This window comes from Pungitius pungitius, chromosome 21 (assembly GCF_949316345.1).
Source record: "Pungitius pungitius chromosome 21, fPunPun2.1, whole genome shotgun sequence".
Taxonomy (NCBI): Eukaryota; Metazoa; Chordata; class Actinopteri; order Perciformes; family Gasterosteidae; genus Pungitius; species Pungitius pungitius.
In genome coordinates, this window is record NC_084920.1 from 15423008 (window position 1) to 15443277 (window position 20270).

At 45.3% G+C, this 20270-nt stretch overlaps 2 protein-coding genes across 2 annotated transcripts; both read right to left on the minus strand.

Annotated features, from left to right (window-relative positions):
- Nucleotides 1–5: 5 nt before the first annotated feature.
- On the minus strand, nt 6–6226 carry rbp3 (retinol binding protein 3). Its single transcript, XM_037464577.2, has 5 exons — nt 5843–6226; nt 1871–3182; nt 1333–1523; nt 1088–1230; nt 6–856 (listed from the first exon to the last, which is right to left on the minus strand). The coding sequence occupies exons 1-5, from the start codon at nt 5965–5967 to the stop codon at nt 531–533; spliced, it is 2097 nt and encodes a 698-aa protein (XP_037320474.2). The 5' UTR covers nt 5968–6226; the 3' UTR covers nt 6–530.
- A 3720-nt stretch (nt 6227–9946) lies between these two features.
- On the minus strand, nt 9947–13580 carry gdf2 (growth differentiation factor 2). Its single transcript, XM_037464578.2, has 2 exons — nt 12987–13580; nt 9947–11949 (listed from the first exon to the last, which is right to left on the minus strand). The coding sequence occupies exons 1-2, from the start codon at nt 13336–13338 to the stop codon at nt 11021–11023; spliced, it is 1281 nt and encodes a 426-aa protein (XP_037320475.2). The 5' UTR covers nt 13339–13580; the 3' UTR covers nt 9947–11020.
- Between the last annotated feature and the right edge of the window lie 6690 nt (nt 13581–20270).

Genomic DNA, 20270 nt, shown 5'->3' on the forward strand with positions numbered 1-20270 from the left:
GACACTTGTATTTGTGCTTTTTTATTGTGTCTCACCACAAGAAACAATACAATCCAAGCGGACCCACGTGGCATAATTAATGTATTTTCCCATTCACAAAGTGGACGTGATCCTCATTTCTGACCAGAGCAACAACAGGGTCACTTCACAGAGTTCCAGATTCCAAAACTCCAACAAAATATAAGAACGGCAACGATTTAATTTGTTTTCTCTTATCTTAATCTCTGGGACATGTCAAAAAGTTAAAACTGATCTTTCACACAGGACACTTCATACCCATTTCACAAAATAATTGGTTTAACCGCATCACTTACTGTAGCCAGAGTAACATTTACCAGAAATACTGTTGTGCCTTTGCTCTACTTTACAAATAGTCGTGATAAAAAGGCTTAAGTTTTGACTAAATGGAAGATTACAAATCTGCATTCTTCAACTTCTGAAACAATTCTTAATTTTAAATCCCTAAATCTATTTGGTGAAAGCAAAAGTGGGGTTCAACCAATCGCGATGGGTGGAGCCGGAGTTTTGGTTCACTTCTGGCCTGCAAAGTGCTTTTTGAAGATACCCATGGCAGTCTCGAGGGCGGCGTCAGCGGGGACGGGTATGTGAGCGGCGACGCCGGCCCCCTCCCAGGCCGGCCCGGCGGCAGTGTCACAGTGGACCGTGGGGATGCTGAGGAAGATGTCGGTCTCGCCAACTCGGAAGGTTTTCGGCGGGTGGGACGCCCCGGCGGTGGTCTCTCCGACGATCATGGCGCGGCCGAGTTTCTTCATGATGTAAACAAACTCCTCCGCGGCGCCGGCGGTCGCCCGGCTGGTCAGCATGATCAGGCTCTTCTTGGAGCCGTACCTCGTGCCTTAGGAAGAGGATGGCAAAGTGGAACAATTACCAAACACCCGGAAAAGGTGAAAGGTGAGCGCGTGGACGACCTTTAGAGCCGTCACTTATTCAAGCAACGCATTCAGACGGCTTCACAGCACACATGAAAAGCACTAAATGTTGAACGTGCACCACCATCTCCTGAGGTGATATGTACTATGTTCACTATCTACCCCTAAACCTCCATGTCGATGTGACTTGGATTTACCGGTGAGTTCAGGCAGGGTCCGGAGCTCTGTGACGGTCCCGGATGGTCTGTCGTACAGCTTGTCCAGAACAATCTGCCTGTCGCCGTCAAAGAAGTAAGAGCAGAAGCCTGCGATGGCACTTGTTGGGCCGCCAATGTTGTTCCTGCAAACGGACCGCAGCGGAACAATCACACAACGGTTAGAGTCACCGTGAAATGAAAGGTCCTTCGAGCGTAGAAGCTCCAGTGCGCACCAGTTCACCCACCTGAGGTCCACGATCAAAGCGTCCGTGTTCACGACCTTGTTCCACACGTGCTCAACAATAATCTGGGCGATGGCCTTGACCTCCTCGAAGTCTCCAAACATGTCAAAGCGCAGGTATCCAATGTTGTTTTCAAATACGTCAGTTTGGAAGGAGACTTTGATCAGCTCAATGTACATCTCTGGAGAATAATTCTGTGGGTAAAAAAACAACACCAGTATGTGTTATACAACCATCATTGAGCTCACGAGTCTCAGCGAGTGTTTTTTTCTTTAGAATTTCACATACACATTTCACACGATTAAATATATTTGCTGCTTATCAGACATGTTTCCAAATGTATAATATTGACAACATATCCTCCATAATTAAAACATTTAAATTGTTGCCTCGAATGCAGCGCAACAACATTACAACAAATACCTTTTAAAAAGTTTTAAAGACAGGATCATTTTGTGCAAATTTAAATGATATAACCCATTAAATAGCTGTGTTTGAACATTAACAAGTGACACCCAAAGACCACACCCATCAGGCTCACCATGGGCGGCAGGGCTGGGATGTTGCTGGTGGTCTTCAGGCTCTTGTCCCCGGACAGCGTCTTCAGGTCAGCTGACAGCTTCCTCTCCAGACTGTCCTTGGAGACCACCCTGCTGTACTCGCCGCTCGCCAGGAGCCCCTTCAACTTCTCGGCAACGTGAGCGCCAATATCTTCAAAGGCGTAGTTGTCGGCGATGAGGGTCGCGCATCCCTCAACGATGGCTGGCACTTGGTTAAGGAGGGTGACGATCTTGATGGCGGTAGCGAGGGCGTCCTCGGCGTTGACCTCCACGTTAGGGGTCACACCCGTGACCTCCCAGGTGGAGCCAGTGATGGGGTTGACGGACTTTGCGGTCGGCAAGGTAACGTAGAAGCCGGTGTCCCCCACTTTGATTTTGTCGACTTTCACTGAACCCCCAGCGGTCTTCTCTCCCACAATGGTGGCCCTCTTGAGGTTTTGGAGGCAGTAGGCAACATCTTCGGCAATGCCCCTGGTGTTTTTGCTGGTGAGGACAATGAGGGGTTTGCTTACGCTGTATCTTTCCCCCAGCAGCGTTGACATAGAGAGCAGCTTAGTGGTGGAGTTCGATGGACGATCATAGATGCTGTCGATGTGGATCGGGGTTCCGGCTTCTGTGAAGTATGACACAATGTAGGGGATTCCGGAGATGTCTCCGCTGCTGGTGTAGCGCAAGTCAAAGATGAGCGCTGAGGTTGGCAGGATTTTATTCCAGACCAGGTCCAGGAGCAGCGGACCAACCTTCTCAGCCACATCCTCCCCGAGGATGTGATCGATCCTTAGGTAGCCGATGTTTCCCTCCAGGATGTCAAGCTTGATCGATGTCTGCAGGACCGCAATTACCTGGTCAGGGGGCAAGGGAGGCATCTTTGGTGGAACCACAGGGACGTAGTTTGGCTCGTAGGAGATCCTCAAACGGGCGTCACTGACTGTGGTCTGAACTCCGGCACTGAGTACATCAGCCAAGGTTTCAGCATCTGGAATGCTGAGGACCCCTGTGTTGCTGCCCGCTGCCTCAATAGCCTCCTGCATCCCCGCCAGCTTCTCCGGTGAGCAGTAATTGTCCATGACGATTTTTGCCATATCAACAATGATGTTGGGGGCAAACCCGGCATGGATGAAGGCAATGTTTCCCAATATTAGCAGAGGTGCCACCAGGAAGATAGGTTTTGTCATTTTTGTCAGTTTAGTCAGACAAAAAAATGAGTAGTCTGAGGGTGAAGGTTGTTGAAGCCAAAACCTCCTTCTCCGATGAGGTTCTTTATCGAATGGCACTGTTTTGGTTGCAAGGTCTCTGTTAGCACACACGTAAGAGGATTAGTTTCACAATAAACTTCTAATCGCATAATCTTAAATTGTTTTATGTAAGAAGATAATAACCTAGCCTGATAGGTGTAGTTACAAAGAGTTGTTGCAACAGATAATCGTCTTAGATTTACACAAGGTATTTTAAACACATATGTAAGTGTGTCATATGAGGACCAATTGTTATTCAAATCTTGGGAAAGGGTCTAAGGTTTGTGGGTTCGCTTATTCAGCCTCTTGGTGGCTGTAATTATCATTGGAAGCCATTGCTGTTAGATGGAAAATGATGGAGTGAAATGAAATAGAGGATGGGAAAACTCATGATGGTCGTGTAACCGTGAGACACCACGTTGTTTGATTATTGTAATTTTTATTGTTATTTTCAGTTGTATCTGCATGCTTTGACTTCTAGTTGTATAGTTTGCATGTGTTTGTTGTGTTCAGTGGGCGATGTATCGCGGATGCTTTTTAAGTTTTTGTTGTTGTTATCTACCTTGTTTTATTAAGTGTGTGTGTCTAACGCCATCTGATTAGGGTCGACAGGTGCGTGCCAGAAATTGATGGCAGGTGTGCCACTCGGCACCTTTTTAAAGAGCCTGGCGAGAAACAGCAGAGTCTGCAGTTGGAGCAGCACGGAGTAGAAGGGTGCAGGAGGACCTTCGCCAAGTGGTGACTATAGTGAGAGACTTTTAGATGCTTTTAGAAACCCGTCATCGACTGGGCTTTTAATTCTCTTGGTAAGGAAACTGTCCTCGGGTCTTAATTACCCAATTGAGCCCTGTCCGTGCTGTTTTTAAATAGTTTGTGATTCAGATTATAATAAAATGTTTAGTTAATTTATTCGAGTGGTTACCTGCTGTGGTGCACACACATCACCTCACTGAGATATCCACCTTTTGGTTACAGTCATACTCAACACTTACAGCTGCTCATTCATTTCGTCATGGTCAAACAAAGAGAAACTTTCTTATCGATTTCTGGCAAGTACGTGAAATCTGTCAAGAACCACCCAATAATTGTCTTGTCTGTTGTATACATTTAATAGCAGATGTTCAGTTGGTGTCTGTTGTTTTCTGCAATTGCGTAAAGTAAAGGGAAGAGTCAGTTTAGCTTTCTTTGGTACTTACTCCCTCTGCTGGTACTGTTACAGCGATGCAACAGTGAAGTGACACTGAAGATACTAAACATACTAATAACGTACGTCATTATCGATTTTCATAATGATCAAATTGTGTTTCATGCATAAATATGGGTTAACGGTGCCTAAAACCCCTAGTTTTCAAATGTGATAAAAGAATAGTAAGAGAGGAGAACATGGCAATTTCATATGTTGGAAATATGCAAGTTGGGTGGTGAAATATCATTAAATAAATGAAAATAGTGTGATTTGTTTAAAGAAATACTGAAGATTGGAGTAATAATCTGATGATGTAGCACCTGGAGGAGTCTGACAGGTCGTCCCCAGATACGTCAGAGATGAAGTCTGTGAATTGTAGATGTTAAAATAATGATGGCAGTCCTTATAGCCGGAAGGGATATATAAGGGATATATATATATATATATATATATATATATATATATATATATATATATATAATTCCTCAAAAGTCAATCCCCAATATCCTATCCTTCACAGACCAGGCTAAATTTACTCTAATACCCGACGTCCATAATTACCGACAGAGATTTATACTTTATACTTCGTATGGGGCGCATTATCGTATGAAAAAAAGCAGGACGATATTCATACGTCACTTTCTCAAACATTCAGAGAGAGATTCATGTTGAGTCCTGTAGACGAGGAGCGCACGAGCGTCCGCGTCCACCCACGATCTACGTCCACCACGTCATCACCACGTGGTGGTCACCTGACATTGATTTCGATCTTTTGATGACTGACGTTCACGCTTCCATAGCCCGTAATTTATGACGTAACAGTTGCCTGGCAACAGTTGCGTAGCCACTGCTCAGGCTGGATGACGTCAGTGAACACTGATCTTTTGACGATCGAGGTTCACACTTGTGTTTCCAGTCATTTGTGATCCCACAGTGTTTGACTAAAGGTCACGATGTTTTCAATGCTCAGAAATATCAAGTTCGGCAGAAAAGTCGCACCGACAGAAGAGATGGAGGAAGTCAAGAGTAGCATAGAGCTGCCACAGATCGAATATTTTTTCGAAAGGATGACGCTGGAACAGTGGGAGAAGTTACAGACCCGCGTCCGAGACGAAACCACCATCATTCAGATGGCAGAAATGCTTATAGATATAATAATAACCATATCTAAAGCATTCTTCAAAACTGTAAAGGACAGAATCAAGGTGTCCAAAGAAGAAATCCAGGCCGTTTTGGGTGACATGGTGACGCAAAGTTTGAAAGATGTCCTGGAAGTGGAGGGCAAATTTGTGCGTAAAAGCTCAAGACGCTTGAACGCATACATATGTAGAGAGGTGGCAGAAATGATCAAATCAGTCCCACCAAATGTGTTGTCTTTTGTCCCACGCCACATCATTCCCTCCAGAAGAGTCGCCAAAATGGTTCATTATACAGGAAAAATGATATATGAACTAAGTGCAAAAAACAACCGGGTGTTCACATTTCAAAGAAGAATAAAGAGGTACCCGAGGGACAACCTGGTGCTCACTGACCTGGAGATGAGCGACGAGGATTCCAATGTTGAGGAACCAGGGTACCAGGGTACAAAACACAAACTCCTGCAAGCAGCAATTGTGAAAGAAGGGAACGCGTTCATGAACCCCTTCTTAGATGACATGTCCGAAGCAGATTTTGCATGTCTGGATCATTGCAGCTCCTTCCGGAACGATGTTGCTCAGGAAGTTCTCGACGAGTGGTTCCTGTGGTGGGAGGGCTCCTATGCCTATCCACAAACCGCACTCCGGATTTTTTTCACAGCGTTATTCGCTGAAACGTGGCTGAACCGCATGCTGGAGCAAATGAAGAAAAAGTTCAAGAATGACTTGGCAGAAGACGTTCTCCCCATTTTGCTGAGCGACATAGAAACCTTTGTGCCCAAGCTGCTGACGCTGAAAAACCACAGACCACGTAATCCCGATTGGGATAATACATTCAAATCCCTGAAGGTCGCAGAGGAGCTGACCAACATCCTCTTCGCGCACCTGACAGGCCGCCCCCCGCCCCAGGCCGCCCCGGGGGCGTCGGACGGCACCGCGAGCGGGTCCCAGACACACGTCGACCTGTACAATGAGATAAGGCACAAAGCGTGGTCCTTCCTGTGTCTGTTGAGGCACTGGGAGAACTACGCGGTTTACGATCTGAGTGAAAAGACCCGACGCGGTATAAAAATTCCAGGTTTTAGCAAAGTCGAGAAACACGCACCGCCGTCATCCGAGCCATGCAGCGTTTGGATCATCCTGTCCGCCATAGGGAGCGGCGTAGCGAAGGCGTGGCGCTCCCATGTGGACAGGGACGCAGAAGTTGAAAATGTCACCATCCAGCACACCGATGGTGACGAGACGCCAGGACCGGAGAAGAACACGGAAGCTGAGAGGGTCGGCTGCTTTGGCAGGGCCTTCAGAAGGAGAAGAAAGACGTAAGCCCGGTCGCACCCCCCCCCCGGCGACCGCTAGCACCCCCACCCCCCCCCCCGCAAACACTACCCCCCCTTTGGTTGCATCTTCCTATGCAACGTGAGAGCATCTCACCATACAACATGAGACCCTCTTACTATGCAACGTGAGAGGATCTCACTATACAACATGAGACCCTCTTACTATGCAACGTGAGAGGATCTCAGTATACAACATGACACCCTCTTACTATGCAACGTGAGAGGATCTCACTATACAACATGACACCCTCTTACTATGCAACGTGAGAGGATCTCACTATACAACATGACACCCTCTTACTATGCAACGTGAGAGGATCTCACTATACAACATGACACCCTCTTACTATGCAACGTGAGAGGATCTCACTATACAACATGACACCCTCTTACTATGCAACGTGAGAGGATCTCACTATACAACATGAGACCCTCTTACTATGCAACGTGAGAGGATCTCACTATACAACATGAGACCCTCTTACTATGCAACGTGAGAGGATCTCACTATACAACATGACACCCTCTTACTATGCAACGTGAGAGCATCTCACTATACAACATGACACCCTCTTACTATGCAACGTGAGAGGATCTCACTATACAACATGAGACCCTCTTACTATGCAACGTGAGAGCATCTCACTATACAACATGACACCCTCTTACTATGCAACGTGAGAGGATCTCACTATACAACATGACACCCTCTTACTATGCAACGTGAGAGCATCTCACTATACAACATGACACCCTCTTACTATGCAACGTGAGAGGATCTCACTATACAACATGAGACCCTCTTACTATGCAACGTGAGAGCATCTCACTATACAACATGACACCCTCTTACTATGCAACGTGAGAGGATCTCACTATACAACATGACACCCTCTTACTATGCAACGTGAGAGGATCTCACTATACAACATGAGACCCTCTTACTATGCAACGTGAGAGGATCTCACTATACAACATGAGACCTTCTTACTATGCAACGTGAGAGGATCTCACTATACAACATGACACCCTCTTACTATGCAACGTGAGAGGATCTCACTATACAACATGACACCCTCTTACTATGCAACGTGAGAGGATCTCACTATACAACATGAGACCTTCTTACTATGCAACGTGAGAGGATCTCACTATACAACATGACACCCTCTTACTATGCAACGTGAGAGGATCTCACTATACAACAGACATGCCCTGACATCGGGAGACTCCCGAATTTCAAAGCCCCTCCCGAAAATCTCCCGGGCCGACCTTTCTCCGGGAAAAGATGAGACTGGCGCTGCAAAGATAACCGCTAGCACCCATAGAGCACAGCTCAAGTGAGATGCTCTCACATTGTATGGTGAGATGGCATGAGTGTCTCAGTAGTGTACTTGAGAGCGCCTCAGTAGTTTAGTCTAAACGGCCCCTCATATCAAGCGGTTCTCCCCTGATGGACTCGTGGACATCAGAACTTGTTGTTGGGGATAAAGTGTCTGCAGGCTGCAGTGCAGAATCAGGGCGGCTTGTGTCTGTTGCTCCTTCACCTGAATACAAATACATACAATTGATGTTTATCTATTTATACAAATTACTGTTTACTCAAAAATGCCGTTCTAACATTCGCAATAACACATAAATTCGATATTCTAATATCTGCTGCTCTCTCTCTCTCCTGACATATTGAGGCGAGTAGACACTCCGAACGAGCTGTGTTACAGTTTTTCTCAAATGCTAAAACACATTTCACAAACGTTTCCTCCATGTTGTCCAATGTCTAAACACAACACGTTTTTCTAAAGCTACATAAACACAACCACACCTTCTCACTTCAAAACTCAAACTTTCACACCAAAAGAGCAGCTCGACAAGTTCTGATGTCCACGAGTCCATCAGGGGAGAACCGGTTGATATGAGGGTCCGTTTAGGACTAAACTACTGAGGCGCTCTCAAGTACACTACTGAGACACAACTCAATGCAAAAACAGAATCTAGTGCACACAACAGTACTCATGAAAACATGATCAGGGTGTAATGCTTTTTTAAATTTACTTTATTCACACCACACACACACCACAATCACTGTGCGGCACTGGTAATAATTCCTCTTCCTCTCTCTCTTTATATATATTTACATATGCAGTCTCTAACTGGAGTGATGTCTCGCAGGCAGCAGATCTGATGGGAACCTTTGAATCAAACTGAGGGCACATTGTGCTTCTTCCTGGTGGACAAAACTATTTGTTGAGCCTGCAATTTATGCCATATTATACTGGTAATGGAGAAATCTATGTTGGAAGCTATGGTCAACTGAGCCAATTATTTTCTTGGGAATTGAAATGGTATCGACTGCCTTATTTTTGATGCTATTTTGAGACCAGGGTAATTATGGGTCATCCCGGAAGGATGTGCAAGTGTCCACATGAACTTGCCGCCTGCTCGGTCTGATAAGGACGTGTCACTGACCTTGAATGTTTACAAAAGTGACACTGGAATTCGTACATGTTTTTCTCTTCATGCGATACAAGTATTGACCTCTGAGAAGTTTAACTGTGAATCGGCCGTCTCCTAACCCAAATGACCCAAATGACCCAACAATAGTAACAAATACAAAGGATTTGTATTGATGGTGTAAAGGATGCATGCAGACAATATTCATGACTTTTCCACAAAATATTGCCTAAATTATGTTAAAAAATCATTAGTGAATATTTTACAGTATCAAAAGCTAACCCACAGGTACATAGTAAAACTATACAAAACTCGTTTTTGTAGACAAATGAGGACTTCTTAAGAGAAACAATGATTCACAGCTTGTTAATCAATGAACTCTTGTTGATTCAGGAAGCTCCAAATGACCAAACTGCAGCTGCTATTCCTCTCAGCCAGATTCTCCACACAACTTTATTAACTCTTAAAAAAGGAGTTTCTCCCTTCATGTTGCTTTCTTGAAGTCAAGGTTATAAAAATCTAAAACAAATGTATCTTTTTCATCATGGAGCTTGAACAGCCCTTTTCTATCCAAGGTGATAAGTGTCAATTTATGAAGGAAAGACAGGTGCATTTTTAGAAGTCAACACTCACCACCTGAAGTCAGAGACATAGAAAAATACATTTTGGTATGAAAATAATGGATGAGCTGATTCACTAAAAAGAATTTCATTTTGTGACCAGATTCTTTATTCATTTAAGGGAAAATATACACAAGACATACAGTTCAATAAAAACTCTCCACTCAGTGATGCATGTTCAAGCTGAACACTGTACAAGTATGTATGGAGATATTTATCTATATATCTATATCTAGGTATATATTAACAAATTACACTTCAATGATAATGTACAGATTTACACAACAACTAGTACATGATTAAAAAATAGAAGGTTGTGATTAAATGTCATCCTATCTATCCAAACAGGTCAATTAATTTATTTTAATAACATCACTGATGAACTCCAAAAAAACAAAAATCATTTTATTTTGTAATAGTAACCAATGAGGTCCAATAACAGATTAGATTAATTTTTAGATATGTTTTTTTGTTTATTATTTTACAGTTTTGTTCAGTTTTGTATGTACATATATCCAATATTAAATACACAATGTAAAGGTCTGTCTCCTTGATTGATTTTTGCTTATTGATGTTAACATGCAAGATGCAAGATGCAGAACAAAAAACAATGACAAGACATTTTTAATTCACAGCAGCTGATGTAGCAGCTGACCTTTTGTTGGTCTCTCAAGAGGTTTCCTTTTTAGTTTAAAACGTATTTACTGTAAAAGCCACATAGCATTGTTCCATGACTACGGTGTGAAAAGCTACATGCAGTATGTTTAATGCAAGAAATTGCATGACTTTTATTATATTACTTGCATCTGCTGTCGTTCCTCTGTGTTGATATTACACAGCTTTTCTTTTCTTTTTGGGAATCCAGTGATGCCTTTTCACCCGATTAAACCTCAGCTGTACTTGTCTTGAGTGCTCATCGCTGGATGTAACCCTGCTCACACCATGTCAGCCTGGTCAACACAATCCCTTTCACTCATGCTGTTGCCTTTTTGAAATCTTACCCATCTCGGTAGGAGACATCCATGTTCTACGCTCTTTTTTAACTGCAACTGCTGCAAAATCGGGATGCGCAAAGTTACATTTGACATTCCTCTTCTCTTCTACGGGCCAAACAAAAATCAGACTGACTTGGATTAACTGCAGCGTATGAACCATATTCTCTGTGACTACCTGCAGCCACACTCTGCCACCTTCATCTCCTCATAAAGGTATCTTATGGTGAGGCGTCCGTTCTCCTGATACATGACCGGGATGGAGTCCAGTTTGATGGGCACGCAGCACGCCATGTTGGCCTTGGCGGGGTTCTTGATGTTCATCAGCGTCTGGATCAGGGCGTGCTTCGACGGGGTCGATTCGTCCGTCAGCGGGTGGTGGCACAGGCCTCGACACTCAAAGGCCTCGTATTCTGGAGGCGCCACGATCCAGCTGTCCCAGCCGATGTCCTTGAAGTTGACCTTGAGAGAGGTCCGCCGGCAGTACTCCCGCTCTGCCTTTCGTTTCTGCCTGCGCGGCTGTTGAACTCGCGGGATCTCGTTTTGAAGCTGGTCCCCCGCGGTCCATTCGGCGCCGTAGTGTAGGATGGTCTCTTCTTCGTGCAGGATCATTGCCCTTAACTCCTTCTTTGTTTCCCTCGCCTTGCTGCCCAAATCGTCCGAGAAGACTATCAACGCCGCCGAAGTGTTCCCTCCGACCGACACGCTCAGGTTCAAACAGCCTGCAGCTTCTCCTCCTCCGTCTCCAGAGGCCCCGCAGTCCTTCCCGTGCACCACAACATCAAACCCGGTCGCCCCGTGGCCCGACTCGATCCAGCTGCGAATGGCTGCGGTCACATCGAAGGTCTCCCACGCGCTGCCGACGCCTGTCACCTCTTTACCAGCCAGCATTGGCGTGGTGGGGGTGGCGTCGTCGCGGTCTACTTGATAGACCTCGATGGCGGCCGCGACGCTGCGGGAGGCGACCCCGGGTCCGCCCCGTGGGAGGAAGAAGAAGAAGAGCTGCAGTTCAGCAGTGGTGATCTTCTCGTGGTTGGGGATGCTGACGTTGAAGTGCAGCCTGTGCCTTGACTTGGTTCCGGTTGTTACAGACACAGCGATATCTGTTGGATAGAAACCAAGAGGGGAGAGTTTGTATGAAACAGCCTCTGAGATTTGCATGAAATCTCGTTTTTTGAAATGTAAAACATTTTTCTCAAGAAGTCAGTAGGTCTTATCAAATGTCATAAGTAAGTATTATTGGGACGCCAACTCCCAGTATCTAACTCCAACGGAATTCATGGTCTCAATCACTAGTTTAAAGTCTTTTTCACTACACCACGCTGGTCATTTGGTGCCATTTAGAGTAAAATAGACCATAAAATAGAGAAGGCCTCAGGGAGGTGCTACATTGTGATGGACAGGTTGCTACCAGAGCCCCGTTCTGCACCTCCACATCACTCCTCTGCGGTCCGGATGTGGTCGCTTTCATGAACCGGTTGGTCCCGGTTGACGGACCAATGGGAATTGGGTGGTGTCACGACTCGGTCCGTTTCTTATTCACAGTCTAGGAGACTAATGTGCGAAAGGCTTATCTGTGAGTTTTCCCAATCTGCCGCGTGGATATGACCCCTAAACGAGAGACAGCCAACACACTTTCTATGATGCTGCACGTGACTGCGTGAGCCTTGTCATGGAATAAAGGAATTTGTCACAACTTCATCCATATAAACTAACTGGCTTTCTCTCGCTCTGGGATTATTTTTAAAATTTGGCCATTCGGGAAAAACACATGAATTTTTGTCTTTTAAAGCAATCATTAGGTTATCAGGGCACAATAACTGTAGTGTCATTTATCAATAAACACCTTGGAGCAGTGGTTGCCAACCTTGCATTGCAAGATACAGGCTTGTGATATTTTTAAGAACTTCAAGAACCTGAAAGGATTCTTCAACACAAAAGTCCTGTGAGAAGTGCCCCTCGCACCAAAAGTTGGTTTAAAATACTGTAAAATCCACAAACAAATTCTAGCAGAACAATATCACCAAACTTTCTGAATATATCAGAAAAAACAATTTACATTTGGAGTCATTTTTAAATACCGAGCTGTGTAACTATGGGGATTTTAAAAATCATTTCAAGTTAAACTCTGTTCCTGTACCTTGGACGGTGAAGCTTCGAATGACATCAGACTGAGGGTTTGCCGAGCTGTTCGAGGCGTACTTGTTGTAGAGCTCCATCATGAATTGAGGAGGGCAGATCCTGCCGTTCTCCTGGGGAACATCCGACAGGTTGAGCTTCCTCAGAAAGCCGTCCTTCATTGTTCCCAGGAGCTCCTGCATCCTGAAGTCGCCTTCTTCCTCGTCCAGAAGATCCTCCTCTGACAGCTGGGAGTAGCGTCCCTCGGGCCCCCCGCTCTGCAGGTCATTATTGAGAGGTTTGCAGGTGCAGAAGCCCGCGCAGACCGCCAGGCACAAGCAGAACTGCAACAGGAAGGATCTGGAGCGCTGCATGTTGAAACTAGATCCGCTCTAATCCGCTGAGGTGGCACAAACTTTACCTTCTGCCCGGGCCTGAAAACGGACTTTTGCGACGACAAGGTTGGAAAATGGAGACGGCCAATGCAAGGACCACAGTCCTGATGTCCGCTCCCATGCTCCCAGAGTAAACAGGGGGACTTGAGTCGACCAAAATAGTAGCTTGGCCGAGCTTATCTCTGCCATTGATGCCTTCTTTTAAGAGCTGTTATCACGAGAGGGACGGCTGCTAATGAAGACACTGTAAACACGTTGCTATAATGAGGGATGCGCTGGATACTGGGGGGGTTACTGACAAGCAGACATTTCCATTAAATTCTTTTCCCCAGCTTGAGTGGGACATTGTTGAGGCCTGTGGAAACAAACCAGTAAAAAAAAAAAAGAAACGTTCTTGACCAGAAAGAATGTGAGATATTTGTTAGAAGTTGATCTATTTTATCTTGTATCCAGCCGACAGACCATTCTGTAAATTAGAAAGTGAATATAAGTGACAAAGAGCAGTGGATATTTAAATGAACAGTTCTTATGAAAAAATAGACACTAACAGCGTGCATTGTCCAAAAAGGTAGTAGTTGTCTGCAGATGACGTCATTTCGTACAATTTGCATTTAGATATTTAAAAAAACCCATTTTGTCATCAAGTGGCTTTAGTGTTTTAGTGTAGTTTCAGGTCTCCTTGGGGGGGGTGGGGGGTGTTTCTGCGTGTTCACCTGCCGGCGTCGAGGAGGAGACCTTTTAATCCCCCCACTGCTGGACCACGAGCAGCGCTCAGCAGGTGGCAGCAACGCACCACTCCCCCCTCTCCTCTAACACGTAGCAGGAGCCAGCTTCACGTCACATCTCACTAATAACAAAATGGCATCACAGAATACCATTAAGTTTGCATTAGTAACCTGAGGGTAGTGATTTTAATACATATTTATTCAATCCAGAAGGGGGACAGATGTTAGTATCGTCTAACCATTTAGATTTATTCATTAGGAAAAAGAATCTCTTCTTTTTTTTACTTATTTGCCAAGTTTCCATCCGTTTCCTGCAGGTGTTGTAGAGAGTAGTAGCAGAGATGTTGTCTGAGATCATCCCCTCCTCCATCTGCTCCTGGGAACATCGCCAGGGTTCGACCCGCTCACTGTGTGTGTGTGTGTGTGTGTAGGTAACGTAACTAGACCCAGGAGCTTTGGACCTCCAGAGCCGAGGGGCTGCGTGGCCGGAGACAGAACGGAGACTAAAGTTATCAGAGACATCCTGACTCTTAGTCCTCAGTATTGCAACCGTTTCCCGTCATGCCTCCGTCTCCCTCTTCGTGAGGACCGGTTCCATTTGGGTGGATCCTGCTGCGACTGAGGCGCCTTTGATAGCAGAGGATGTGAAGGCTGACATTTGCACTGCCGGGGGGGGGGGGGGGGGGTACACTGAGAGAATAGCAGGAGTGTTTTTGTCCTACACCTGTTCGTTTGATAAAGCGTGAGAGCGTGAAAGAAAGAAAGGTGGAGCGCTGCAGCGTCCCTTTGAGATCGATTGATCCCCCTCTGAATATCGCTCAGTAATTGGGATCAAGATTTTCTCAAAACAACAGCAAACAAAGAATAAAGTCTCTCAACCGAAGTTGTCTTTCGCCGTTTATTTCTTTGGAAAAAACACACTGTGGCGACCTTGTCTCAAGCAGCCATTGGATCATTTGTGGTCTTTCCAATCAACATTTTAACTTTCTCTTTGGATTAATAAACAAACTTGGTGCAATATCGTAGATTAGGTGAGTCCAGAGCCTCATAAGGTCAGTCTGAAATGAAGAAGCTTGATTGCCTATGTCACTGCGGCCTCATTAGCATTAGGAGGTGTCAGAGAGTCTTTGGGTTTGTCAGAGCCAATGGGATTTAGTTGGATATTAAACAACAGATTTCTTTCTAAAATTCTGGATGTACCGATTTCATGAAAATGAATAGGTTTTGCGTCGTTGTCGTCTATTGGATAAAAGTTTCAGGGTGTAAAACTCGAGGGGCACGGTAAGTGCGCCACGTAAAAGTAGGTCCATCACAGTGGAAGCCTCAATTAATTGACCCAAACAGCTCTGAGCTCCCAGTTTAATTGGATGGACGCATTAGTTCAGACGCTGTGACAGGAGCAGAGTACGGGCAGGACGGAGGGTTCAGTGACACCAGAGAACGAGTCGCACTGCACCACGAAGGGAAGAGTACTCCACAAAGGGTGCTTTACCGGATTAACAGTCCAAACCAGAGGAAGGTTCTCACATTTGGGTCACGGTTCTGTAGAATCTCAGAACGCTGCTGACGCGAAGCGAGCTGAACTTATTCTGAATAGAAGATAAAAATGGTGGCATCACACACATGACAGGTTTAAAACAACCTGGCTAAACTAAATGTATTTAATTAGCAATTCCTTTTATTCCTTTACAGCTTTTGAGATCTTTCTGATCTTCAAACACATGGTGCCCCGTATGTTTGCTGCAGAGAGAAGCAGAGGCCGTTTAAATCTGATTGTTTTAGGATTAGTGGAGGAAAGAAAAGCTCCTTAAAGTGGCACCGTTCTGGGTGAAACTGCATCTGGGCGCTGGGAGTGAGGGGGGGGGGGGGGGGGGGAAACTGACAGAACCAAGTGAGAAAAAGCGACTGAGGAGCGAGAGACGCGGGGGACGGGGGGTGAGCCAGGAGAGGCGTGAGAGCCGGTGGAGACCCCAGAGGGGGGGGGGGGGAAAGGAGCTGCAACACCCTGGCGGGTTAAATCCAGGTCACATGGTGGTTCAGGTGGCAGTTCTTTGGTAGCACGAGGCCACCGAAGGAGAGAGACAGCAGTGTTTGTGAGATGGTGGTCTTGAAGGCCTCCATCTCTTGTTGGACAGAGATGTGGAGGGGTTGAAGTTATTCCTTCATGACGTGAATCCTATACTAGTGAGTTCTGGGTACCAATGAATTATTGAGCTCATCTGAAGCTGGTGTGGGGGTTTCAACAGGCTGAGATCTCCATCCATCTCCATCTCAGTCTCTATAGTGCAGAAGTCCCTGAAAAGCTGGGGGTGTTCCTCTGGAATGTTGTCATGGGGGCATCTCCTCCCCGCCGGTTTGGACTGGAGGAGCATTCACTGCATCAAGGGTTGTCTTCAGATAGAAAGTAGGCCGACTTCTCATCTCGAAGGGTTCTCCTGAGGCTTCATTCAGAACAAGTCCGTTCAAAGTCTGACTACAACTGAAACTAATATAAAGCAGTCGAACGTTTCGCTGTTTGTAGAACTGGAGCACATTTATTTTGTGGGGAACAAATGAACCTAAACCCTGACATGAGGCCTGTTACCTGGTAACACAGTGTATTTATAACTAATAAATACTTTCACACACACACACACACACGGCGTGAATATATCTCTGTTATGAGTTTTAGACAGAAGCAATAATCTCTTGGCTGCAGTTTCCTGCTTCTTCACTTTTTCACTCCTCATCACAAAGTGCTCCAGATTCCACAGATTTACATTCATCCACTAAGCCACCTCTCCTTCTCCGGCTTTGTGCTGGTGCCTTTTTTTGTGTTCTTCTGTTGCCTCCTCGCTCTTCCAAACTATTGACACACTTAAATCATGTTTTTATTGTTTCTGATCCAAGATGACATTTTTATACGGCTCCACCATCGCATCAAGCTACAAACAAACCCACACGGCCCAGTTGGTTCTGCCCTTAGAACCAACAACGTTGTTCTGGCCAAGTGATGGCGATGGTTGACACTCTGACCTTCTCACAGCTGCAGGTTGCAAAAGTCTCCGGTTGAGTAGAAATCGATGGCTTGACTTCATCCATGGATTTTATGTCCTGTGTTGAATTTTTCCACTTCGGAACTTCATGAATCAACTTTTGCTTATTCAGCAGCGGTTAAAGTTGTTCATCTGTCCGTCTCACACACACAAGCAGACCTGCAGCTCAATGAATATATATGTGTCCATGAGAGCTTCAGATAGCTAATCAAAGGCGGCCGAGAAGACTGACAGCTCTTCTCATTGGACGTCTGCGCCGACCTCGTTGACTTTTACAAGCCGCTGCGTGCGGAGCCCGAATGAAGCTGCTGGATATTTGCATCTCATTCTATTTGGTAAAGGTCACTCCTGACAGGGAGGTCCAGGGGGGGGGGGGGGGGGGGTGCAGAGACACACACACACACACACGCTTCCCTCACCCGGCGTCTAAATCACACAAACAGACGCACAATGAACTTCTTTTAAAGGGGACATTTGGGGTGTTTCCACGCAGCACACAGTGGTCGTGTTGGTTTTGTGGTTTGGGGGTGGGCGGGGGGGGGTCCTGCCCCTCTTTGTTTTTGCTTCTCTAGTTGGCTGAGTACGTCACGGATCATTCACCAGACCGACGGATGACGCCGTGTCACCGCGTCTCATCCAACACCTTCTTCTTTTCTGTGGATTCGGTGATTCGGGGCATGAAGGGTCGCCTTAATGGAAAAATAGATGGATAGATGGGAGGGGGGGGGGCTCTTCTTATGAATTATAGGAGTGAGGTTACGGATTAACTATAATGATGAACTGAGGCAAAGAACTGACTGTGACATCCACATCCATGAAGGTTTCTTTGCATTCTCCACATGGTTAAAACCCGATTGGATTGGTTTTCAAAAAACGTTTTAACTGCTTTCCTGAAAATGAAGATCATCCTAATCTTTGAAAGCAGTGAAAGACATTTTAGGTGAATCAACCTTTACTTTAAAACCAGCATAAATTCACCCGGCAAACCATCGATATCACAGTAGATTATTGGATTCCATGAAACCGTTCAGCTCGTTGTGCCTGGTATTAATTGACAAGTGAGGGACGTGATCGATACGGACAACCCTTAACGTAAAGGTCATTCTGGACCTGTTCATCTCTTTTCTTTTTATTATAATGTAGTAGGTGGCATTTAGTCCTTCTTTTGTTTTGGGGCAACGTCTCACTTCACCTCCCCCCATCAAAGCTGCAGCCACCGCATGACCCTGCATGTTCTGTGTTAATGCAGATCATTTAAATCATTAAACCTCCAACAGTCTCACGCGTGCCGTGGTTTGCTTCTGGAGGTGTGTGTGCGCACGTGGGTGCAGGCGCGCACGAGGCGGCCCGAACATTCCGCGAGGACTACACACACACAAACACACACACACACACACATAATGCCTCAACCGGGGATTTTAATTTGTATTAACATTTTTCCGCCTCCCTGGAGTATAAAGGCTTTATTTTAGAACGTGGTCCATTGAGGCCAAACACGCACACACACACACACACACACACAGACACACACACACACACACACACACAGGGTTCATTAGAATCCTCGTTGTGAAGTGAACGTTTGACTGAGCAGCGAAATGAGCCCTTTCGATGTACTGTCTACATCTCCTCCTGCTTTCTGACCAATCCTATTGTTTTTACCTGTTAACACTGGCCCAGCTTCTTCTAATCTTGATTCTAAAGCCCCTAAAGCCCTGTCAGACCAGCTGAGATACGCCCCTCAGGAGAGATGGGTGGGACCACGTCTGTGTGACACCTCTGTGTCTCACAAAACAGCGAAGCGGAGGAAGAGAAGGACTTGAAATGATAACTGGTCACAAACTCTCAACATAACCTTTGGTTTTCATGCACTGTTGGTGCACGTCGCCCCCCCACACCCCCGGCCGTGTTAGTCACCTGTAAATGTCTGAATGCACAATGACCACTCATGCAGTTAGAGGAGAAATGCCAATGATCTGCCTGAGAGGCTCACTTGGGTTCGACTGCAGGTGAAACCCGATGACAGCGCACGACGCGTGACTGAGGTGACGCTAGGTCTGATCTTTTCTCCAGCTGCTTGTTAGTTGGAATGCTTCAAGCATTCCAAGTATTGTTCTTCTAATCTTTATTCAACTTATTCAATTTTTTAAACTTATTATTATTCTTCTATTTCTTCCGCCGCACCTTTCAACTCCTTCACACTTTCAGCTATTAAGACCATTCAAATATTAAAATGTTCAGCTCCTTCAGGAGAGGGGTGCTATGACTTTTCAGCTTTTTAGCTCTTATAATTGAATTCATATAAATTAAAATCATCAACCTTTTTAACATGGTTTCCAATGGATTAAATTTTCAAATCCTCTCAAAACTTCAACTTTCAACTTTTTAAGCTTTTCCAATCTTTAAGCTAGAGACACCATTTAAACTTTAAAATGTTGACACAAGTCTTAAGAATTTTATAATAAAAAAACAGCTTGTTGATATCTATTATAGTTTTTTCATAATCACTAATTATGTTTCATTACTTTGGGGGTTTCTTTCGAATTTAGAGTGGAAAAAAGGCACTTTTATCTTTACGGCCACAATATTCACTTTTCAGCCTTCATTTAAAAAGAAAACAGATGCCGTGCTTATGCTGGTTGGACTCGTATAAGTTTGGAATCTCAGAGTCATTTACTTTTTGCGTGAGGAGCCCGATTGTGAGACAAAGTCTGCCCCGAGCCCCATAAGCTTCCATACAAACCTGCCGACATTTAAAAAAAAAAAAAAAAAAACACAGACGGTACACTTTTTGTAAACGGCTGTTTGAGCAGTTTTAAAACACATAGAGACATAAAAACTACACTCATGCGTTCGGTAGAGTCTTGGGTCTCTCAAAATGCCCTTATTTATATTATATATATATATTTTTTGGCTACCCCAAATAGTTTTGCTCCAGGAAGCATTTGTTTGAGGTGTGGATTCTGTGTAAATCACTGTCTGCGCTGTGCCCCTGAGAGCCAATCAGTGAGCAGCTGGGTTAGTGTTCGATGGCCAGTAGCTCAGCAGTCATCCACTGCGCAGGGACGTGTAGGTTTAACCGTGTTTAGCTAACCGTACATGGACGTGTAGGTTTAACCGTGTTTAGCTAACGGTACGTATGGACGTGCGT

Excerpts from the sequence above, each read along its gene's own strand:
- gdf2 (XM_037464578.2), bottom strand. The coding sequence starts at position 13,338 with ATGCAGCGCTCCAGATCCTTCCTGTTGCAGTTCTGCTTGTGCCTGGCG. Across the intron at positions 11,950-12,986 it reads TCGAAGCTTCACCGTCCAAG|ATATCGCTGTGTCTGTAACA; the intron begins GTACAGGAACAG and ends TCTATCCAACAG.
- rbp3 (XM_037464577.2), bottom strand. The coding sequence starts at position 5,967 with ATGTCATCTAAGAAGGGGTTCATGAACGCGTTCCCTTCTTTCACAATT. Across the intron at positions 1,524-1,870 it reads TCCCAGCCCTGCCGCCCATG|AATTATTCTCCAGAGATGTA; the intron begins GTGAGCCTGATG and ends TTTTACCCACAG. Across the intron at positions 857-1,087 it reads GACCCTGCCTGAACTCACCG|GCACGAGGTACGGCTCCAAG; the intron begins GTAAATCCAAGT and ends CCTCTTCCTAAG.